At 39.3% G+C, this 25,576-nt stretch overlaps 1 protein-coding gene across 1 annotated transcript in view; it reads left to right on the top strand.

Annotated features, from left to right (window-relative positions):
* Nucleotides 1-25,576, top strand: part of MDN1 (midasin AAA ATPase 1) — a 3,484,183-nt gene that overhangs the window by 2,440,594 nt on the left and 1,018,013 nt on the right. The window contains exon 66 of the mRNA XM_044071809.1: nucleotides 8,317-8,552. Coding sequence (XP_043927744.1) covers nucleotides 8,317-8,552 — 236 coding nt within the window. The remainder of the gene's footprint in view (nucleotides 1-8,316; nucleotides 8,553-25,576) is intronic.

Here is a 25,576-nt window from a genome sequence, read left to right as displayed (position 1 = left end):
TATGAGCATCTTAACAGCCTAAGATTCCACTGGCCCATGAGGCAAACCTCTACTCCAACACTTAGACACTCATAGCCAAACAAACATACTGAACTCACCTAACTACTTACCAGCTAAATGTCATAGACTGACTCACATTAAATAGTATAGTTCAAAAGCTAGAAAATTCCAGAACCTAATATATAAACTACTAAAACTTACACTGAGAATTCAGGTTCACTCCTTAATAGATGGTGATATCCACCCAAATCCTGGCCCATACTCTGCCACAGCTACAGAGCCCAACACTCCAACTTCTACCAACACACAATTGCTCACTAGATCCTCTAACTCACTCCTAATAGCCCATCTTAATATTCGGAGCATAAATAACAGTTGCCCACATACATGCCCTCATTCATGTACATTTATTTGACATCCTGTCTCTCACAGAAACATGGCTCAGGGCATCAACACAAGACAATGAGATTATTCCACCTAGATACAATATCTTGAGACTAGACCACAAAGCTAAGAAGGGTGGGGGAGTAGCTATCCTATATAAATCTGAATTAAAAGTGACCTCTATAGACGATAAACCACCATTAACTAGTCATGCAGAAATTCTCATATCCAAGTTTCAACTTAAATGTAAATCTATCTTTATCATCTGTATTTACCTTCCCCCAGGTAATAACACCAACACCCTAGAGGATATACTTAGTTGGCTTTCCACTACTTACCCACAAGAAACCATAGTACTTGGTGACTTTAATTTCAACCGAAAGAGCTGTACCTCTGAACAGCCTTCTGCTCACATTAACCTACACACCTTCACTTCCCCCACAAGGACCAATAAACTTAACAAAAGAAAGCACCCTGGATTGGATTCTCATAAATAGTCACCACCTAAATTACAAAGTAGGAACCCTCCTTGAAGATATGAGTGACCACTCACTCACCTTCTTAATAAGATATAAAAGTGACATTCAAAACCCAACCCACCTACAAGACAATAAGAACAAATAAAGATTTTAACCCTAACAGCTTTCAAAAAGAACTTAAGGCATGTGACTGGTCACCCCATGAAATACCTACCATTAGAAGATGCAGTGAAATAATTTAATTCAAAATTTTTAGCTATTCTAGATTACCATGCACTAACATGCACAATTAGAACTAGGACAAAACCAGCCCCTTGGCTCACTAAAGCCACCAAACAAAAAATCCTCCTTAGAAATAAACTCTGGGCCATCTGGCATACTACTAAAAGCCCTGCCAATCAATTAAAGTTTAGACAGCTAAGAAATGAAACAAAAAAGCCATATTGTTAGACAAACAAAACTACTTTCATCTCCAACAAACCCACCAAAACAAACCACAAAAAGTCTGGTCAGGCATCAATAAACTCCTACACCCAGGCCATTTGGTCACGCCCACCTCTTTAGGATCTGACCACAATAGTCCCAAGCAAATAGCCAATACCTTTAATACATTCTTCAGAGACCATCCAGTCTCTAGCCAATCACCTATCCTCTGACACATCATCTTCATCCACGTCCATCTCTAACCCATCCACATCATCTTCATCCACATTCATCTCTAACCCATCCCCATCATTTCACTTTCAACCTATTCCTCCATCCTTTGTCTGTACACTTATCCAAAAACATAAACCCACCACCCTCTCTGGAGACCTACTCCCTGCAGAATACCTGCAAAAAGCTGCAAAAGCTATAGCTTACCCCATATCCATCCTGATTAATAGAACCATTACTGAAGGAACTATCCCAACAATCTGGAAAATTTCACATATAATCCCCCTGCATAAAGGAGGTAACTCTAATGATTTATCAAACTATCGACCCATAGCCATACTATCTCCACTAGCAAAAATCATGGAGAAATGCATTCATAAACAACTGTTAAACTACCTACTAGAAAACAACTTACTAGCCAACTGTCAACATGCTTTCAGGCCATTTCATAGCACCACCTCTGCTCTACTATCCTTCTCTGACTATTAATAAAAATCGCAATCATGACACACTGTCCTCTGCACACTCTATTGATCTATCAAAAGCATCTTACTCATAAACATACTCAAAAACCTGTCACTAGATGCACTTGGCTATACAATGGTGCCAGTCCTACTTAAACAGGCAGCATGCTGTTCTATGTGAGAGTAACTTATCTTCCCACCTCCCATTTGCCCTTGGTGTCCCTCAAGGCTCCATATTAAGTCCTCTTCTATTTTCTATTTTTATAAATGACCTACATTTTGCAATACCTCAAGCTACCTGTATCCAGTATGTGGATGATTCCACATTAATATGCTCTGCCACATCTCCAGCAGACCTACAGTCCCTAACCCAAAATGTATTTAATACAGTCAAAAAATGGCTACTGCACCGATGTCTCATTTTAAACCCCCCCCCCCCAAAAAAAAACTGCTACTATTCACTCCCACCCCTAGGGGGCCCCTCTCTTAATTGTAATGTTAAGTCAAGCAATGGTACTATTATATCTCCTGACATTACTACTAAACTACTTGGAGTAATAATAGATGATAACCTTACCTATGATTCCCATGTTAACACTACTATAAAAACAGTCAACAAAAAATTGGGTTCCCTCTACAGGATTAAACCCTTTCTGACCCTACTAGCCAGGACCACTATTGCCCGCACCCACTTAATCTCTACCCTTCTTTATGCCTCCCCTATATATACTAAACTAAGTAAAAGCAACTTCAACACGCTGGCTATGTCCTACAACAATATTGCCAGATTTGCAACGGGATCTACCTACAGAACCCATTATTGTAACAATCTTCAACAACTAGGATGGTTAGAGTTGCCAAATCTAATACTATTCAACTAACAGTTGCCCACAAAATCTTATATCAACCTACTAACACACCTATACTTACAAACCTTATCACCCTCTATAATAACCTTAAGACCCTACCCTCATCAAATAAACTACCGGAACAAATAAGTAAAACTAACAATTTGGCTGGTGACTCTCTGTTCTCTAACACTGTTGTTAAAACCGTGAATTCCCTCTCCAGTGATCTAACATCCCTAACCTCAATAAACGTCTTTAAATGCAAACTGAAGCCATACTTTAAATCACAATGGTTATGCCCCTGTGCTAACCCTGATTAACTTCCTCACTTATCTCTGGTTATTAATCTCCATACCTGTATAAGTTACTTTTCTATGAACAATAAAGAGAGTGTGAGGTAACTGTTTAAAGTGTTAGAGATTTCTTTGCATGTCTAACCATAGCTGACAAGTACTATGATTTTGTAAGCAGAATCACAAGGAATGGCAAAAATCTGTTTTGTACCTGTATTTGTAAAATGTCATTTACTGTAAATATTACTGTGTGTTGTGGAGCTTTTCTCCCCGGGCCTCCACTGAAAATGGACATATATCCAGTTGGACTAGCCTGGTCAACAAATGTAAAATAAAAGTAAATAATAAATAAATGTAAAGATTCCCAGGAGGCATGGAGAACTTGGCGAAGGTTGCTGTAGAGATTGTTGAATGAAGAGTATGTGTGAGTGGTCATATGAAAGGGGGTGTTTTGGGAAGACCCGGTGATGAGGAATTAAAGGCCATTAATCTTATGTGATCGGACATGTGTGTGGGACAGATGGGGCTTTCATAGGATGGAGTATGCATTTCTAAAATTACTCAAGTCTGATTAATGGCCAAACTGTTTAATAGTGCAAGAGAATGTGAGGTCTTTGAGGACAGTACTTTTTTTTTTTGATACAGCAAAGGAAGGAAGTAGTAACCAGTTAGTGAAGTATTATACAGAAAGAGAAGCGTGGTAAGTACTGGCTTGTTTAGAATATTAATGATGGAAATATGGAATGAAAACTTGAGAGAGATTTGGAAGCAGAGACCACAAAATGGAAATATGCAAGTCTTTCCCAGTTTACAAGCTTAAGACCTGATTAAAGTGTGACTGCTTATGAGATTTGTTTTTTGTATATCACATAGGCATTTTGAGGGGTGGGTAAGTAAATTAGAAAAAAAAATTATTGGGGGAGTATATGCAGAGATCATGACTGATGTAATATGAAAATTATGTAGCCAGCAGAGTTAGAGTGTGGACGTAGGGATTCCATATGTGTAGACCAGCTGAATACAAACAAATGCTACTACAGCAGGAATGAAGGAGAGACCCACTCTCCTTTTCTGGAGAAATTCAGGAGGTGAAAGCTGAGAATGGGGAACATGTTTCAGGAAGATGACTTGTCCTCTCAGGTTGGGGTGAGAGAGGTGGTCTGAGGGACAAAATGAGAGGAGAGAGAAATTCAGTGTGTGTGTTAGTTGCAAGTGCATAGGTAATTGTCACTTTAGTAAATTAAATAGGGCTAATGTTGGAAATATCTGCAAGGGAGATGTAGTGGCATTGGGAATTTTAAGTACAAGGTGTGTATGTGACGGTCTTTGGAAGGTTACAAGTAAATCGTGATGGAGAGTGAAACAACTAGAAAAGACGTATGCTTGAAGTACATACATCCTCCAACAACACTATCATAAAACCTGAACCACACACAAAACTGTTAGGTGTCATTATTGATGAAAAACTCAAATTTAACTTGCACTTATGGCAAGGAATAAAAAAAGCACACCAGAAACTTGGCCTGCTTTATCACAACAAAAAATTTCTTATTCCAAATGCTAGACTCCCTTTAGCATAGTCCTTCCTCCTGCCCACACTTCTCTACGTAGCCCCAATACTAACCAATAGACAAGCTACTACCTTGAACAAACCGCAACAAACTTACCACAAAATTGCAAGATTCATTACTAACTCCCATCACTGCCTTTCCCTGAACTCATTACAATGCCTCGAATTCCCTCAACTACTGCTACTTTCTCAATTTCAAGTTATACAATCCATTCTATACAGACCTTCATCCTGTCCAGCTGTCACTGCGTTCTTATCTACCTACACCCCTTCTAGAACCCTCCGCACCTCTAACCAGCAACTTCTGAATGTAGATCATCCAAAGAAGAACATAGGCGAACTACTGTACAACTGCTCAATAGCCCACACTTGGAACAAACTTCCTCTACACATACACTCCATCATATATCCTGCACACTTTAAAAAACTCAAACATTACCTTCTCAATACCAAATCTTTTCTGTGCTTAGAACCTACCTAATTTCCCCTTTATCCAGTGGTGCTTCTTCACTCTGAGCTCCCGAAAGCAAATATACCTTCCTAGGAAGCCTAGACAATAAATATGATCACTTGTATATAACTTGTTTGTACATATATCAAAAGTAGTTTATCTGTTTATTTCATTGTGATTTTTTTTTTCTTAGGGTAATCTAAATGTTTGATTACGATCAAATTAGTACTAATATGTTTTGGCAGTGTCACTTGGTTTTGCTACTTTCTATTTTGTTACCTATGTAATCCTTTTTTTTTTTTTTTGTAGCTGGAGCTTTTCTCCCCGGTTCTCGACTGAAAACGGGCCTCTGGCCCAGCTGGACCAACCCGGTTAACAAATGTCAATAAATAAATAAACACAAATAAACTATAGGATTTAAAGGCATAAGAGTGGGCAGAGTGAAAAAGAGGGGACGTTTTAGATGGTCTGGCCACTTAGGATAGTTGTACATTGATATAATGCCTGAGAAGTTCCTGAATGTGGGTCCAGATGTTTTTTTTTTTTTTTTTTATACAGAGGTTCTGAAGAAATAGTGACAGTAGAGTGGTTCTTAGCAGAGACATTGGAGCTGATGCTCTTTGGAAAAAGGAGAGGAAGAGAAGTTTTCTGTCACATCTGAGAATGAATGAACATGCTTGCAAGAGAGGTACTGTTTAGGAATTTGGGAGACAGAGAAGAAATAATTCCCATGTCTTTCCATATGTTGAAGCATGGCATGAGCAGTTACAGTAAGTGGTAAAACGCAAATAGGAAGGATTTTTTACCGAGATGGAAGGGTGTGAATGGAGTGATGCCAAGATCAAGATGTAATGAAAAAAGTGTGAGGAATGTCAGGATTATTATGTGATGCTGGAGGAAAGACAGAGATGAAGGTGTTAATGTGATACAAGGTCTGTGTTATGGAGAAGATTCTAAGCTTTACAGTACTGCTGCTTGTTTTCAAATTTAGGAGTTGTGTGGAATTGTAGTTAAAATGTAGTGATGTGGAGATTGTGTATGAAGTGTTTTCGTGAATGGTGAATTTATGTGAATATAAATGGCAGTACAGTACAAAATATAATTATATATAGTTATACATGTATACATGTGTATAGTCTGTTTTATATACATATACACTCATACACATTTGTGTGTGTGTGTATATATATATATATATATATATATGTATATATATATATATATACATATATATATATATATATATATATATATATATACATATATATATATATATATATATATATATATATATATATATGTATGTAAAATATACATGTGTATATATATATATATATATATATATATATATATATATATATATAAAAGCTCTATGTATATACATCCTTTGGAACATTTGCTCACATTTCATCTAAAACACGACTGAATCACATTTGGTAGAAAAGTATGCAAGGGTTTAGAAAATCACTGTTGGTGTGGTTTTAGATCATAAGAATTGCAGTGCAAATTAGTGTTGATCAGTATTTGTACCTTGTTAATGCCCACTGTTATGTTGTGTCTGTAGAGGTTTGTGCACCAGCAGTCATTCACTGTGTGAGGAGTTTAATCTTCTCCCACGATTGTGCAACTGTAGAGTTAGTGTAGGGGTCTGGGGGTGCAGGAGAAATTCAAGGGGGGATGTTCCTTATTTTTAGTGCTGTCATTCCTTGGTTTGGTTTTAACAATGCATTGTTAATACCAGTTTTCATATTTTAATAGGATCATCATCTTAACTGTTTAATCTTTCTGAAAATGTCCATCTTTTTGTGCAGCAAATATGGGGCAGAACGTTTCATGCTTTTTCAAGATTTTGTTTATATTGCAGCCTTTTTTGTGAGCAACATTTTGCTGTCTATAAGAGTTTGCATCACTATTACTTGGTAGCTGTGGTAAATCAGTAGTTGTGATAAAACACCACAAAATCTGCTGTTTTGTTTCCTTTCTTTCATTATTTTTTTTTTTTTTTTTGGGGGGGGGGGGGGGGGTATCTCACTGTCCTGTCTGCCTTACTAAACCTCGTTTGTAGTCTACTTGCTTCAAGCTATGAGTTGAATATTAATGTAGAAGCCTTCTGCCATGCACTATTTTATTTACTGTATAAAAGCTGATGTAGTAACGCAATACATAGTATTTTTCAAGGTAGTATTTATAGTAAGGTAAAGAAATTGATTATTCTTCTTAAGCATGATGCAGCAAGGCGTCATGGCAGGCATACAACTGTGGTAATCTGTATCCCTTAGCATTGCGTGGCAATAATTAAATATGCCCCTTTGTTGCTAACCATTCCTAAAAAAGTTTTGGAATGCTGTTAGTGTGGACCAGTTTAATAGGAAGGACTATCAATGGAGGATAGGGATTATGTCTCATTTCCCAGGTACCAGTACTAATACCAATAAACGTGTCTCTGCCATGTACACATGCACACTTGATTGATTTTGTGTGTGTGTGTGTATGTATATATATATATATATATATATATGTGTGTGTGTGTGTGTATTTGATTTTGTGTGCGTGTCTCCTCATTTCTGTCATAGACTACACTCACACACACACACACACACACACACACAGTCTCTCTCTCAGGATTTGTACTTAGAGGCATGTATGAATATCCTTTATAATCATTATGCTGTATCACAAGAAATTGCGGTAAGCTAACTGGTAATCCACACACACACACACACACACACACACACACACACACACACACACACACACTTCTCTTTATTCAGTTTTAGGCACAGCTGCCTGTTTTTAGTGCAGTTAACTGTAAGTGTTCATGTTTCTACACAAACCAATTTGGGTATAAGCTTTTAATTAATTAACTAACTACAAGTTTTTTTGAGGTTTATGTTCTTGAGTAGTTGAGGGCCAATAGGTGTTGTATACCACACTTCATTTTAAGGAGCATTGTATAATATCAGGATAGAACAAGAATCTGGGCAAAGATAACAGTTTAGGTGTTCTAGAAAGCTAAGAAAATGTGGCCCGTTTATTCCTGCCACTTGTGTTTTAACTTGACTATTGTGCTGCTCCCACTTGGAGATGAAGGTGATTGGTTTTGTTCTTATTTTCAGAGCTTTTCCAACACTATAACATCAGACTTATGTGAGCACCTATTTGTCTTTTCATAGGCAGCGACATGAGTAATAGTCTGATTGGTGGGCAAATATTAGCAGGTTCTCTCATCCAGAATGCTGTTCATGGAGACGCACCCGCTGACCTTAAGCTGCAGTTTGATGGTCCATATGACTTCTATCAGCATCCCAATATCCAACAGGTGAAGCTGTGCCAACCAGTACTGGAGGACTTCTGTAAGGCAGTGCAAAAGTTACTGCAGGAGTGGCCTGAGCACCCGGCCTTGATTCAGGTAATAATGACATAAAAATTACGAGTCATGGTTTTTCATGTAATTGAAGAAGATGAGTTTAAACATTTAGAAATCTGAAAGCTGACCATTTTACAGTTTTTTTCTCCTAATTTGCACATTTATTAGCTACTTGTTTCAAGTTCCATTTTGAATTAAGTTTATTTTAGATGTGCAGATTGAGTTATTGGCTTTATTCCTACATAAAATGTTAGCATAATGCAAAATAGCATGTTTTTTATTGGCTTTATTCCTATATAAAATGTTGGCATAATGCTAAATAGCATGTTTTTTTAGTTATCCAATTGCATTTAGACTGCTGTCCACTGTAGAACTATGTAGAACTAGATAAGTAACTTTCTTGAACTTCGTTTTCTAAAATGCCTTTCACTGTGTAAATTCAATATTCAGCTTTCATGTGTACTGAAAGGCTAATTAAAATGACATACAGCTTTAAAGGCCATCTGCAATGTGTATTTGTTGGTGTTTCCTTTATTTTATTTATTTTTTTTTTTAAGATTCTTATCTTAGTACATTCTTGTAGACTCTAGTTTCTGGATTTTATCATGTATCTGCTCTTGGGATGTTGTCATGTGAAAAGGTTAGAGTGCTTCTACTATTGCCATTTCTTTTCTGTAGTTTGCACAATCTGGGTATCATCATCATCTACCACAAGAATATTCCTTTTTTAAATTCTGAAAGTTTCTAAATGTTTTTTTTCTTTCATTTGGCATTTCATTACTCAGGACTTGGTGTCATTTATGTTATCTGGACCAAGTGCACATTCGTCCTGGGCAGCACATGGATAAAGTGCAGGATGCCCAAGGTGTTTCTGTAAATGTCATAAGATGGCAGCTGTAGAAGAAGGTAGTCATCTCTGGTCCCTATTAAAATGATAGCAGTCAAAATGCAGGGTGCTGATAGACAAAAAGATCAAAAATGCAGGAGAAGAGCAAATCTCGAGCATCACTCTTTGGATGGGGCAAGTCCCCCACACCTTTCAAACATGCAGTAATCCGGCACCCATGGAGACTGGCAGATGCCGGATAACTGTAGTTTCCGGTTGCTTGAAGGTGACTGTTAAAAATAGGCTTGACTAATACTGAACCCTGTACCATTTGTTTGACTTGTTCTCAGGTTGGGGGGAGAGGGAATTTATTCCTGTCTTCCTTTTTAAAACTTTAAAAACGTAAGGTATGTTTCTGCAGGGGTGAAAAAGCGCAGCACATGAAAATTGTACTGTATTTCTTCGATATTTTTTTGCTGGTTGCTTGAGTTACGGTTAACTGCGAGTTTGCTGTACGTAAACCAACTCCAAGTTTGCCATACCTTGGAGAAACGGGAATATTTCGAGAAATTACCATCTGACTTGGTGTACTTAAGTCCCATGTTTTCTGCTGTTCTGTCTCCTCCTTATGGGACTTGCAATAGTGGGCCCCAACATTTCAAATGGTTACCAGTCAACACTCTTGTTGGCATATCTCTTACATGATCCCTGTCAAGACTGGATGTGCAGGGAATAAGGTAAGGAATTGGGGGACCAGGCATTTGCCAAAGTTTCTTTCTTAAGAACTCTTGAAAAATCAGCCTCTATCCTCTACATCCCCCCAACAGCATTGTGTGTCCACTCTTGGCTAGTGGGAGATTGAGTTCATGCTCACCAGTAGCTTGCTGTGTAGATGACAGCCAGAGAGGTGCCTGCTTGGATTCTGCAGTACCATGCAAGTCCAAGTAAGTTATTGACCCCCCCCACCTTGTTGGACATAAATCCTCATCCATCTTGCTTGTGAGGAGCAGTCCCTTAGTTCCACACTGATGATTCAGTGTTCAAACTTGTGATCAAGAAGTCTACTCTTTTGGCACCTCAACAAATTGCTGCTCACTCGTGGGGATTAGAGAGATACCTGTAATCCTATTTGCAGTGGCAGATTTTAACAAGTTGCACCTTTCTGGGAGTTGATGATATGGGTGTATGAATGACTCCCTAAAGAAGAAAACTTGATGCTGTCATGGTACCCTCACAGGCTTCTGTAGTATAGATGTTGCCTTCAGTATGTTTCTCACCAAAAGCTAGAGACCCGTTATGGCTTGACAAACAGTGCCTAGCTGTCATATGCTGCCCACTTATGGTGGGTGAGTAAAGGATTTCCTTCTCAAGAGCTGGGAGTAGGAGTCTCCTTCACCCTCAGAACTGGCATAGCAGGATAATTTTGAGAGCCCTGAGTTTCTTGTTTCAGAGAGACACAAGAATAATGAGATCTTCACATTATATAGGTTTCATCCTGGTGACCCTTGCCTTTAATGGGGGGGGGTTGAGGCTTATGAGGTCCCCCATAGACTGTCTCCTGTTGGCTGTCTTCCTACTCCTCCAGAAGATTTGATCCTTACCTAGGCATAAGTAATAAAGGCCCACGAGTTATCTCAAAGTTTTCGCTTGTCTTGTCTTAAGGGATGCCACGTTGGATTCCTGTTCTTACAAAGATGGATGCCTTGTACTGCGGTGGTGGTGCTGCGGTAGCATTGTCGCCTCACAGTAAGACGCTGTACGTCTTCTGTGTGGAGACATGCGTGAATGGGCGTACCTTCGTTGAAGGTTGTGCGTCAGAGCTAGCAACTCGGTACGTAAAAATCTACTGCCAATCATTAGTGGACCGGAGTTCTGCTGTGGCGACCCCTATCCGGGAAAAGCCGAAAGACGCAAACAAAGGTGGATGCCCTTAAGGGATTTAAAATTTAGACAGAGTAGTTTATAGCTGTAACTTGACAGCACCGAGCAGAAGGTCCAATATATCAAAGAAGATGCTGACTCCTGTAGTGGCCTAATGGACAGAGATTACTATGCTAGGAAAAGCTCGCAAGAGGAGCAGATTGGGCTCCAAGCTTGCAAACCTTACAGTGTGAAGTGCAGTTTCTCTTGAGGTTATGAGCCTAATAATGCTATTTACTGTCTTGTCTCACAATCTACCTGCCCGTACCAGCATGATGGCAATTGTATGTACATCCCTTCAGCCCTTTGTTTCAATCAGGGGCAAGAGCCATGCATCTTCCAGGCTTGGCAAGAGCTGTATGATCCATTTCTTCCCACCCAAGAGACCTAATCAGCCCATTCTCTCGCCATGTGGAAACAGGTGTTAGGTAATGGGCTTGCTTCAGGTCCTAAGCAGGGCCTTTATCCATCTATCCCTTGGGCTGTTTACTGACTTGCAGTACATGTTTGGTTAGGCAAAAGAAGCATGCCATGCCCCAGTATGACTGAGACAGTGTGAGCCAACTTGCCTATTGCAAGAGAATGATGTGTCCAGCTGCTTTAAGTTTCACCAATGCAATGGTCCTAGCTGTCTCATCCCTTAAAGATGTATGACCTAATTTCACACTCAAGCTTACCCTCCCTTGCCTGGCCTCCCAAACTGTCATGTTGATAATCAAACACAGGTCATCTGGACTGTACTAAGGACTTCATCCTTCTACACCATAGGTCCAATTTCCAGTCTTCCATGTCTATCTGTAGAGAAGCTGGCAGAGTTATTTTTTCTTGAGTCAGAGTTTGTATTTACTATAGCTTTTGTCAGTCACTGTTTCTTTCATTGGTTTGATATAATAGACAAGGCAGAAGCATAAAACAGATAATATAACTCAGGCTGTTTGAAAAATGAGCTGGAAGTGGCTACCTAGGATGCCTCTGAACAATCTGTTTCTGGGGGAAAAAAACTTTTCTTTAGGGTGAAAAGGTCAGCTAAACTTCAGCGCATTCATTTCCACTTGCTTCTTCTAACTTGCCAAGTAGTCTCCACAAGAGATTTCTCAGCAGTCCTGACTTGCCTTTCAGGACAGCATTTAGGATGCCAGTTCTCCAAATTTATCCTGGCATGGGAACAGTAATGAAGAATTACGGAGTACTGGCCATCATCTGTAATTACCACATCTTTGAACTCTGTCACATTTTTCTGTGATTCCCACCAGAGATTTCTCTCCATAGATTCTAAAAAGTCCCAAACCCTAATGCTTAAAGTGCTGCAAAAATCCCTCCTTTTAAGAAACTAAATGGGGTTCTGTTCCATTTTATTTTTTTTCTTGTTGCCTAAGATCAAAATATTTCTATCCCACTCCACACCTTGGTAACTTCAGCAACTAAGTCTTAAGATCCAGATCTGACTTTCCAGGGGATCTTTTTCTGCTTCTGCAGGAAGCTTGGTGTCACTTAACATGACATCCGTTATGTTTGGGAACCTCACTGAAAGTCTTTCTTTTTTTTTTTTTTTATTGAGTTGGGCATTGCTTGCATTAGGAAATGCTGCTGTTTATTTTTTACTGTACCCAGGATGTTCATCAGAGTACTTGCAGCATTAATCGAGACATAGCAAGTGGAAGGGCTGCTTTTTATTTCATTAAGTGGGTAGCTGGCTTCTGATTGTCCTGTGAATGGGCTCTAATAACCTCATATGTTTCTGCTAGTATCTAGAGAACTGCCATTCGAATGTAATGGACCATGCCCATTAGCCTCTTTGTGGGGTTATTTTGCCTTCAACTGAGACCATTACTGATTTTCACAATGGCAGTGTTCTTGAAAGGTTGGTTAGCCTTCCTTGTTGACTTCCTTATTCAGCACAGGGGATGGGATCCTGAACAAGAAGGTTGTGCATAACTAGCTGAGGATGATATTTTTTATCCTTCATGTTCTGGGGGGAGGTAAAAGCCAAAATGTCTCCTACTCTTATTAGATGACCAAGTTGTGGTATGATAAATGAACAAGCAGGGAGGCATGCATTTTTACCCCATTGTGCAGAAAGGCAGAGCATTTCCTGCATTGGGATGTAGAGGGGCATCTATTCACACTTGTCCATGTTTTGGGGGTTGTGAAAGTATTGGCAGATAACATCTGCCACAGCTCTGTACTGGATCGAAGGATAAAGGATGTCATCAGTTGAGGATCTCCCGTAAATAGAAAAGCTAGTACTTGTCATATACCACCTAAGGTAATGTGGTCCTCCTTTGGTTGTACTCTTATCAGCAGACCAAGAAAGTAAGATGGTATTGGACTCCTTCCTTCAGTGTTAGAGATGATTCCATTAGGTTTGGCCTTTCTTTCCCTTTTGTTTCCATGTTGTCAAAGGGAATACATGTCAGATACATCTGTTTTCCTTGATACCAGTAAAGGGTTTGATTTCTGACTGTCTAGTTCAAGCCAGTGCAGGAACACATCCCTTTACGAGCCAAAGTCCGTATGGTTGCATTGACAGCTAGCAAGCACAGCTGTTATAGATCCATTGACCTCAATGAATCTTCATATTGCAACAGATGCGGTATGTAGGCTTGGACATTAGTCCATTTTATCTGCTTAATACACCAATTTGTCAGGCCTATAAATTTGATTACAATTTCACTTAGCTTTATTTTTCTTGGACATAAGTTCTATACTTATAGAATTAGTTGTAGCTCTGAGATTTCTTCTAAGTCATCTAATTAATTTTACATTATCTTGCTTTTAATTTATTGTTAGTCTGACATTCCAACAAAAATGCATCTTTAAAATGATTTATGTGGTATTTCATGGCTTCCATTCCCACAGCTTTCATAGTACTGATTTTCTGAAGTCATTCTGTTTTCATTACCTGTGTAGTAGCTGGCATTCATATTGTGCTTTTATACTCTAGTTTTGCCCCCAAACCAGATTACAGTAAACAATCAGCAAGGCTGTTAGGACTCTTATACTTTATAAGTCATAACATACTGCTGATCTTTTTACAGTACTCGCTGCAGATCAGTTTATAACATTCACTGTAGATGTTTATATGTTACCTGAAAAAAAAATAGTTATTTGTCTCAGGACATTGAGTCCCCTGAGACTGTACATTGTTTATGTTGGTGACCTGTTTGTCCCAGAGAACATAACTTTTGTTGTAATGCATGCTGTTTGTACTTCAGAGGAGACGTTAAACCAAAGTCCTGCTTGCTTGCATTGAGGATTTCTCAGGTTGGATATAAAAGGTCCCACAACACCTCTTAAAAAGAGTAGTTCTTTATTGCTGTGGCCATATTTTCACTAGTATAAATACCACCTCAAGTCTTCCATAAAAAGAGCCCACTATCCTACTGGGAATAACCAAGTCAACAAAGGATAAAGAGAAAAATAAAATAAAAAAAATACCTGCATTACTTTTTCGTTTTTTTTTTTTTTTTCTCTAAATCTGACCCCGATTTCCAATAGTGAATACAGGAGTCAACAGTCTACTGAGGAAGAAGACTATTATAGTCATTAATGCTTATTAGGACACTTAAGGTACTAATGAAGTGACTAAACTGAGAGGAATTTTTTTATGTTTTTACTAGTATTTATATAACATTTTCATGATGTAAATTGAAAGCAAATCTATGTAGTATGTTAAAGGTATTTTAAATGCGAGTTTTAATATAGCTAGATTTTATACCGTAGTAAGATAAAGGTTGCAAAGAGGCAAGATAAAGTTAATAACATTGTGATCATTGGCTGCTGGAATTATGTACATGTGTATTGATAATGTATATAGAATTAAAATATAACTACCACCCCATTTTTATAGATGTCTGGATTAATGATTTTAGTTTCAGCTCTAGTCTTTTTAAATAAAAAAAATAAATAAAAACAAGAAAATAAATGAAAAATGTGAAAAAAATTATTCTTCCATTTGCAAAGTAACTAGTGATTTTGATTTTTTCATTAGTACTTGCCTTTTGGCTGAAAACAAGCAGTTTACAGGTGTGGGCAATTAACAGAGTTAGGAACTGTGTGTTCATAAGTGATCTTTTCTGTGGATCTGTGAGATATGATGCAATAACTTTTAAAGAGGTGTTTGCAAACAGTTAAAGTGAAAAGTAGAGTAAGAAATGAAATTTGCAAGTGAGAAATGAATAGTAATACAAACAATTGCCTCCCCAGCAGTCTTGGTACTTTAATGTATCAAATATAGGAGTATGCAATTTTTTAAGGTTATTCAATGTACTTTCTCTTATGGCTAAAAACTAATGTTTATTAAAAGGATAGAAGTTGATTTTCACAACTGGAAAAGGAGTAGTGCTAAGATGAGAACATATACCAATCTGAGTGAGAGAGATCACGGGGTGTAACATATATTAGCACGGTTATTAGTATCTGTAGGTGGAGCCATTGGTTTGGTGCAGCTGCTCCTGATTGGTTAGGTAGATTTCCTTTTTCGGAAGTATACATTGTTTTTTTGTGTTTACATGAGTCAAAAGGGGATGAGGGGGACTTCAAAATGTTTACTTTTCTTTTAAGTGCTTTTATTGAAGATAAACGTCTGGAAAATGTGACATGGGTTCAAACAGAGGTAAAAAGAAGCAACTATATAAGTGATCAACCTGACGCCCATTGGTGTGTGCATGTAAGCTGCAAGACTGAAAATTTATTCAAAAGAAGTTGTATGTAATATTTGGCAGTAATGACTTTTTATTTGAATAGCTCCTTGCCAGTACTTGCATGGAATGTAAATGGCCTTACGGATACAGACAAAAACATTGAGTATTTAAATTAAGAAGTGGAGGGTTCAAATAGCTGTGTCATAGGAAAGATATTTGGTTAGAAATGAGCATGTGAATTTAACTAATGTTATGAAGCTTAAGAGAATTTAGGGGACTAGAATATGTGCTTAGCAGTGATTAATTTTTATGTTTGAGGAGTGGAACCTGATTTGCAGTAGTGATGATGTAAGAGAGGAGTCTAAAAGGGAAATTGCAACAAAACAGAATAGATTTTTGAAGAAATATTTGAGAACATTTAGTATGGGTGTTATGAACTTAGTAGCAGGAACTCCAAGAGAAATTACATGTTATTTGTAAAGTTAAAATAACTGAGCAAGATTGAATACAAATTACATTTCATAGGAGCATGGGTATTTAATTGAAAGATTTTAGACCTATCCAATGACTGTTCCAGATTGTTCCTCAGTAAATATTAAGATAAAGATGCAGGTTAATAATGTAAAAGTTAAACCTTGATGATTTCCTTGTAAAAAAGAGAGGTTTAAGGAATTGGCTATTAGAGAAGACAAAAATTAGTTCAGATGGGAATACCTTTGGGAAGGGGATAATATAAAAATGGATTTTAAAAGCTTGGTAGCAGTGAGAGAGAAATATATGGGGAAGAAGTAATGGGCATTATTTTAGAGAGGCTAACTAGGACTGCATTATTGCAGAAGAATGTGAATCTCATAAAACAAGAGGAGCCACTGCATTGTGCTAAAAGAAAATTGATGGACTATTTGGACAGTATATATGAATTCAGAAATATTTCTGTTACACAGCTATTTTTAATTAACTCCAATGTACCACAACTTTTAATACAACAACCAAGACCACAGTTGAAAGAGCTGTAGCCAAACTTTTGAGGAAGCTTTGACAAGAAAACTGAGATCCTATAGATGTGTTAAAATATTTCAGAAATTTTGTGTAAAGCAGGGAAACAAGAATATCAAAAAAAGGCATTAATAGAAATATTTATTGAAGACTTGATTATGCCACGGTCAGAAGAAAATCTGAACAATTAATTGGAAGAGATGAAATAAAAAGTGATATATAATCAATCAACAGGGAAGTGTCCAGGAACCAGCTTTATTCCTGTAGAAATTTGGAAGTTAGGGAAGAAAATGATCTGGGAAGGTTTGTTCAGCAATAGTTTAAAAGGGGTTGTAGTACTGCCATCTTGGAAGAAAGTGGTGGCAGTATTACAGAAAAAGGATAAAAACCCTTCAGCTCTTGCCTCATAGACATTTTTTGATTTAAGTATTTATATGTATATTATCTAAGAGATTGGCAAGGATGTTACCAAATTTGATCGCTATGGATCAGTGTAGTTTTGTGGGGGAGTGGCAGACATTTGACATTAATAGAAAAATGATAATCCAGGGAATTACTGTCAAAAAATACCGCTATAGTTTGTCTTGATGCAGATAAGGCATTTGATAGTCAGCTGGGATTCTGAGTAAGGCAATGGCAGCATTTGTATTCCTTGATGGAATATGGTGTGATAAGCAGGAAATTAAGAATTTTGAGCCAAGATTTAAGGTGGGAGGGATTCTGTCTAATAACCACTGTTTGAACAGAGGGGTCAGGTGGGGATGTCTGGTTTCCCTTTATTTGCATTGCATTTAGAGCCATTAGCAAAGAAAATAAGGAATTCACATATTCAAAGATGTAACTGATATGGTAATCAAGAAAAGTTAGGTTTATTTGCAAATGATGCATATTTGTACTTGCTAAAACTAGAAAAGAACATTTTCAATGTTGTGGAACATTTTTAGACAGAAGTCTTCTCAGTATATAAAATGTTTCACAACGCTGAAATACCCTTTTTCTGGGTTTATCAAGTATGAAATTGTATCATCTGCAAGTAAAGCTAACTTTTCTTGATTGCCATACCAAGACTTACAAACAGTAATGGTGTTTTCTTGCAATCAGATTCCCTCAGGATGATTTTCTGTTACAGCAGCTAGGGATATGTGGAAATAGAGTAAACAGATGATGATACAAAAATTGAGAAACTGGAAATTCTTGATCTGGTGTAGGCAAGTCTTCGTTTATTCTTGACAATTGGGAATTGGTTCCAATCCTGGGAACTGGCTCAGCCTTGTACAGCTCACGCCAGTCAAAAATTCCGAGCCAAGTCTCTACTCGTAATGCCCCTGTGTATATTACCTCAGATCTCATTGGTCGCTCTGTCAGCAAGACTCGTCAACTGTACTCTCAGCCAAGTGATTTATATTTTTCTTTGATTATAGTTTTAAAAAAACTTTTATATATATATGTGTGTGTGTGTGTATATATATATATATATATATATATATATATATATATATGTGTGTGTATATCTATATATATATATATATATATATATATGCATGTGTGTGTATATATCTATATATATATATATCTATATATATATATATATATATATATATATATATATATATGTGTGTGTGTGTGTGTATGGGTTCACTACATAATCTCGAACTTTTGAAATACCGAATTTCAAAAGCTCGAGACCATGTAGCCAGAAGCGCGAAATTCAAAATCCCGATGTTCGGAGATATTGAATTAGCGCTTCTGGTGTTGTGGTTCACATAAGTATGTGTGTGTAAGTGTGTTTGTGAGGGGATTTAGTGTGTGTAAATGTATGTTGTGACTGTGATGTGTGTGAGGGACGGTAATGTGTGGGTGTGAGTTTGCGTTGTGTGTCTGTGCGATCTCAGAGTTAGAATATTTAAGTAGGGGGTTGTGGGGGGGTGCAGCCCCCCACATGGGGGGTGGATGGGGGTTTGCCCACCTGCTTATCTGTAGTGTAGTATTATATGTTTGATTGTGGGGGGAAACTTTGTGTATGTGTGTGCTGTATGTGTGTTAGATGTTCGGGATTTTAAATTTCGCGCTTGTGTAGTTTCTGTATTTAGGGGTTTCGGGTTTATAGTCTCGAGCTTTTGAAATTCCGTGTTTCAAAAGTTCGGGATTATGTAGTAAACCTGTATGTGTATGTGTATATATGTGTGTGTGTGTGTGTGTGTATATATATATATATATATATATATATACACATATACATATTTTTCGGCTCTACCCTTTTCTTTCTAACCCTTTTTGGGGTTTTCCTTAGTTACCATCGTTGGTACTTGACCCTTTACCTCTGGTAATCTTATCTACCATTATTGGTAGATCCCCCTTCTTTATTGTGTATGTGTAATTTTCTTGGGCACATCTTTTTGTTTTTTGCCTTTTTTTAAAATGTCAGATAAACTGTCAAAAGGCACGTCAGTCATTGCCAAGATTGTAATAGGAAGATGCCCAATTCCATGGACATCTTTCTTGTGTTTACTGTCTAGGTGCACTTCATCTAGATTTGGATTGTGACATATGTAAAGATTTCAGTCAAAGAACTTTAGCAGAGCGTAGGAACAAGCTCCTGCTGAAAGGTCTACTCAAATCCCCTTTTAGTGAAGCCTTGTCCAAGGCCAACGCAACACAGGAATTACCGAAAAAGAAAAGACATTTGGTACAGACGTCACCTTTGGTTCTGGTAGCTCCGAAACATAAACCCTCTGATGTTATGCAGTCCAGTCTCGCCTACATTCTTACCCGTGGGTTCGGAGCCGAATGTCGGCTCCGACTCGGCCATACTTTAGCTCAAGTCTTTCAATTGGCTGGGCTAAGATGGTATCCCATGCTGCACTGCTCACTATCCCCAGATCTTGTTTGCTGCTCATGTAGCTCGGACGTGGTCTCGCTCTTGGCTGTGGCAAAGTACTCTTGTCATGTTTATAGCAGAGAAGTTTTTGCAAAAAAAGCTATTTTCATAGCTGTTTGCGTGTTATCTTTGAGTGTGTGGAAAAGTTGTTTTTTTCTTGTCTTAGTGTGTTTCTTGTGGTATCCCACTAGCTGTTTCCAACGGGCTAGTCCCGATGTTCTTCGTGTTTCAGTGTTGCAGTCATTACATTTGGGTAATCTGCTGGCAGGTTGCCCTCAGTCAGCCTGAATTCCAAAGTCTTGGGTCCTGCGTCGGTTGCTGTCTTCTCTTCCATGACGTCAGGTCGTCAGGGGTATAAAACATGCAGCCGATGCCATTTTCTTTAGTCTTTCTTGCTGCACAGTGCCCGAAGCAGAAGCATTTCACAAGTGCTGGTCGGCCGACTACTGAAATATTCGTGTTGAGTTTCAGTACCGAAGTCTTCACTAAAGCGAAGTACCCCATTGGGGAAACTTTTTTCTTGCTTTTTTACCGATGTAAGAAAAAGTTAATAATTGTATTACTTGTGGGAAGCAAATAACTCATAAGGATTTCCATTTATACTGTATTCCTTGCCTAGGCCCTGATCACAACGTGCCTGGCTGTCAGTTTTGTGCTAGATTTAACCAACGCACTATTAAGCGTCAGTATATTTTTGCATCAACGTATTTTGGAAACAGATTTAACTACCCAGAAATGTCGTCTGATAGCAATCCGACTACTGGAGTACATAAAAAATGCAAAGAAAAGGACAGTAGAAAGGCAGTCGAGATCCAAAACCGACGACGAAGTTTCTCCTAAGCCAGTCGCCGTTACTCAGTGCGGCGCTTTCGTAGCCTCTGATACCAGCTACCTTAGAGTCGCAGGCCTCTACCAACACCGATGTGGAGTCCGGCATGCCACAAGATACTCAAGGTATTGGACCAATGGATGTATCTCCCTCGGATGAGTCCAGAGCAGCTGAGCAGGCACCGGCTTCTGAGTGTGTATTCAGACCTCAGCATTTATATATCAAACCGACAACAGCTGCAAAACCAAAGACAAAGGCAACTTCAAAACTAAAAAAACGACGCATGAGCCACGTGCACAGGCCTCTATGCCTAAAAAAAACAGATTATCAAAATGGCTGAAGACCTTATTACCTTGATCAGGGGTACCCATCCCCCTCCAGGTAAAAGGCCTAGGCAAGACGCTGATTATGAATCTTCAGATCAGGTTTCTATTTCTTCTGATTCCTCTTCTGATCAGGAATTGTCTGTGCCTCCCTATGAGGATTCTGATGCTGAGGAGTGTATTCCATCTGCATCTCCTGTAGAGGATTATTCATTTGGAGAAACCTTGCATACTTTGAGGGAGCATTTTCACTGGAGTCGAGACTTCTCAGAATCAAAAAAGAGGCCCAGGGATTTCCTCCTCCTCCCTCAGCACAAGCCTTTAGCCATTCCCCCTGTTTTAGATGTTGTGGATGATGTGTTTTTGGAGTCAAGCTTGACCCCCTGGCTCCTTACCCCCGTCTCCCAGTAAGCCTGACCGATATTACAGGGTCCCTGACTCGCATAAATTTTTATTTAGAAACCCTGCTGCTGATCTTGGAACTATTTCACAGGGTCCAAAGGGAGTTAAGGCCTCAACAGCAAAAAATCCTACCCCCTCTGACAGAGATTCAAGGGCACTAGACAGATGGGGAAAAAGGTTTATACATCTGCAACCTTGGCAGTCAGGGCCTTAAACTGTCAATTTCATATGCTTAAGTACCAACAACATGTTATGGGATTGCTGAAACATAAAATGATGATGATTTCAGAATGTGCAGAAAATAAGGAATTGCAGGAATTATTGCATCCAACTGAACAAGTTGGAAAAGCATAATTTGCAATGTGGTTTTGATTCCTTAGAGGCTTCCTGCAGGGCCGCAGTTACTGGATTTGTGATTAGGAGGCATGGCTGGTTAAAGGAACAGAATTAGCTTGATCATGTTAAAGCTAAATTGCTAGATGCACCTTTACAGCATGATTCTCTGTTTGGTATTAAGGCAGAAGAGGTTTTAAAGAAAATGGAAGACAAAGCTAAGTCTATGCAAACTGTTAAAGACTTCTTACAAGGGCAGCCACCAAGATTCAGTAGACACTGGCCTACAAAAAACTGGTCCTTTCCTGTGTCAGACAGAGCTCAAAGGGGCAAATCCAGACGCCCAAAGGGTTCCAGATACCAGGCGCAAGATTCATACAGGTCAAAGCAATGGGGCGCATCTACCTCCAAATCAGGGGGAGATAAAGCACAAACCTACAGAAAACAATCCCAATGACTTCCCTCTGCCTACACCAAGCACTTATCTTTTGACAGCACCCTTAGGGGGAAAATTAGCACTTTTTACTCAAAGTTGGCAGTTAATAACCCAGGACAAGTGGGTACTAAACATAGCATCACAGGGATACAGATTCCATTTCCACACTCTGCCCAAAAATCAATGGGCAGAGGCACAGAAACAGGTTACGTCCTTCATGGATATGGGGGCCATTCAACCAGTACCAGAACAGGAAAAAGGACAAGTTTTTTACTCGACTGTTATTGGTACCCAGAAAGGACAAGGCCTGTCGGCCAATAATGGATTTATCAATTTTGAACACACACTTGGACATTCCAAAATTCAAAATGCTGACTTTGCAGCAGCTTCTGCCCATGCTGGGCAAGAATGTTTGGCTGGTGACATTAGACCTATAAGAGGCATACCTGCATGTCCCAATAAGACAGTCGTTCAGAAGATACCTCAGATTCAAGGCTGGCTTAATGCATTACCAATTCTCTGCACTGCCCTTTGGCTTATCTACTGCGCCCAGGGTCTTTACAAAGTGCCTGGCACCAGTAATTGCATTTTGCAGACATAGTAGTATACAAATATATCCTTACTTGGACAACTGTCTCATTCAAGTAGAGAACAAGGACACACTTCTTCGACACCTGGTGTCTGTGAAAAGGCTTCTAACATGCCTAGGGTACACAGTAAACGAAAAGAAATCACAACTGGTACCCTCTGAAAAGATAACATTCCTGGGTGCAAGCTTGAATACAACTGCCCAGATGGCTTACCTTACGCCAGACAAACAAAGGCAACTGACTACTTACTTCAAACTGATGGCAACAAAAACCCAGTCTTCTGCAAGACACATTCTGCAGGCTCTGGGCTTCATGGCATCCTGCATCCTACTAATTCCATATGCAAGAATGCATATGAGGAAACTTCAATGGTACCTAAAAGGTTTATGGAGTCAATTTTCACACAGTCTGGAAACAATGATTCCTCTCATTCCCTGCCTGCAACAGGAGTTTCTATGGTGGGCAAAGGCCTGTCACCAAAACATGGGATGGTCCTTCACTCTACCCCCTGCCAGCCAAACCTTAACAGACGCATCAGATTATGTCTGGGGGGACCCACATGGCAGGAAGATGCATTCAGGGCATATGGGCACCAAAACAAATGCATCTACGTATCAACCAGAAAGAGATGCTAGCTGTTCAAAATGCCTTAACAGCCTTCAAGGACTTACTTCATCCAGGACAACTACTGATAAAGACGGACAACACCACAGTCATGTGGTATATAAACAAGCAAGGGGGCACACACTCATACCCCCTTTGGAGATTAGCCATGGCACTGTGGGACACAGCTTTGACCTTACAAATGCATCTTCAAGCTCAATTCCTGCCAGGAAAACAAAACACTCTGGCAGACGATTTAAGCAGAAACCTTATGGATCCTCACGAGTGGAAACTAAATCCACAAGTCTTCAGCTAGATAATAGAGAAATGGGGGAGACCAGACATAGATCTTTTCGTCTCTCCTCAAAACTATCAATTGAAAAGATTCTGCACAAGGACGTATCACAGACAAGCATGGAAAGTGGACGCCCTATCCTTCAGTTAGAAAAAACTGTCGGTTTACGTCTTTCCTTCTCTGCCTCTTCTACCAAAGGTACTCCTAAAAGTCAGACAGGAGAAGCTAAAGATGATATTAATTGCCCTGGACTAGCCCCACCAGTACTAGTACCAAATGCTAAGGAACTTGTCTCAATACCCAGCTTGGACCTTGCCTCAAAGACTGCAACTTCTGTCCCAGCAAAACAGTCAGATCCTGCACAGTCAACTACAGACTCTAAACCTGGCAGCATGGCTAATCATGTAATCATACAAACAACACCTCTCAGTAAAGCGGTGATGAATGTAATTTTGGAAGCCAAAAGGCCTAGTACTAGGAAATCTTATGCTGACAAGTGGAAGAGATTCTGTGCTTGGAATCAAGCACAAGGAACTGATACAGCAGAACCAAATATTCCTCAGATACTACAATACTTAACTGAGATGCTTGACAAAGGCCTATCTTTCTCATCAGTCAAAATCCATGCCTCTTGCATTTCGGCTCATTACAACACAGAGCCACCAGTCTTTTCTCATCCCTTACTAAAGCAGTATCTTAGAGGAGCAAAAATTTAAGGCCCCCTAGAAGATCACCATTACCTGCATGGGACCTCACTTATGTGTTGGAAAAGCTCACCCTGCCTCCATTTGAGCCAGCTGCTACCGCTGATATAAAGTTCTTAGCATGGAAGACAGCTCTGCTTCTAGCAATTACTTCAGCAAGAAATAGTTTCAGAGCTACAGGCCCTCATGGCTGTAGAGCCTTTTATCATATTTTACCCGGACAGGGTGTCTCTGAGGACAAATCCTACTTTTATGCCTAAGGTGGTTTCCAGTGTGGCTCTTAACCAAACAATTCATCTGCCAACTTTTTATCCAAATTCTCAGAACAAAGGGGAGAGAATTCTGCATTCCTTGGATGTACACAGACAGCTAAGATTCTACTTGAGCAGGACTAAAGCTGTAAGAAAAACTGAGCAATTACTAGTGTCATATGCTGCAGGATCAGAAGGAAAGGCTATTTCAAAGCAGACATTTTCAAAGTGGATAAGCCACTGCATCCGTTTCTGCTACTTACACCATGGTAAACATGTGCCCAAGGGCATTAGGTCTCATTCCACCAGAGCTGCAGCTACTTCAGCAGCCTTTCTCAGAGGAATACCAACCAAAGACATTCTAGCGGCTGCTACTTGGAGTTCTGTTCACACCTTTACAAAGCATTATCATTTGCCTCTATACTCTAAGTCCAGGGCAGGCTTTGCCATCACTGTGCTGCAGGGCCTTATAGCCGCACCTAATGCTGTTTAGCTTCAGCCTCCCAACCATAGCTTTGGGATTCTACCCAAATGTAATGACTGCAACAGTGAAACATGGAGAACATAGTACAGTTGTGTGCACTTACCATAAATGTAGATGTTCGAGTGTATTCACTGTTGCAGTCCAGGTTACCTGCCCACCATCCCCCTGTCATTCTGAGGTTGATCTTTCCTTCAAATGGCGTCGGCTGCATGTTTTATACCCCTGACGACCTGACGTCATGGAAGAGAAGACAGCAACCGGCGCATGATCCAAGACTTTGGAATTCAGGCCAACTGAGGGAAACCTGCCAGCAGATTACCCAAATGTAATGACTGCAACAGTGAATACACTCAAACATCTATATTTATGGTTAAGTGTACACAACTGTACTTTTCAGTTAGAGGACTTGGTCTCTCCCCTTGCTTACCTTTGTGTGCTAACTTACCTTCCCTTGGGCTAAGACCATTTAGAGGAACTAGTCCTCCCTCTTGACCTTATGTTCTAGGACCGTTTAAGTTGCAGGTCTCTGTGGTGTACTGTCTGTTCTGTTCCT

Source organism: Protopterus annectens, chromosome 1.part0, assembly GCF_019279795.1.
Source record: "Protopterus annectens isolate FY-2018-M chromosome 1.part0, PAN1.0, whole genome shotgun sequence".
Classification (NCBI taxonomy): Eukaryota; Metazoa; Chordata; order Ceratodontiformes; family Protopteridae; genus Protopterus; species Protopterus annectens.
Note: the sequence above shows the minus strand (reverse complement) of the source record. Positions and strands in the feature narration are given on the sequence as shown.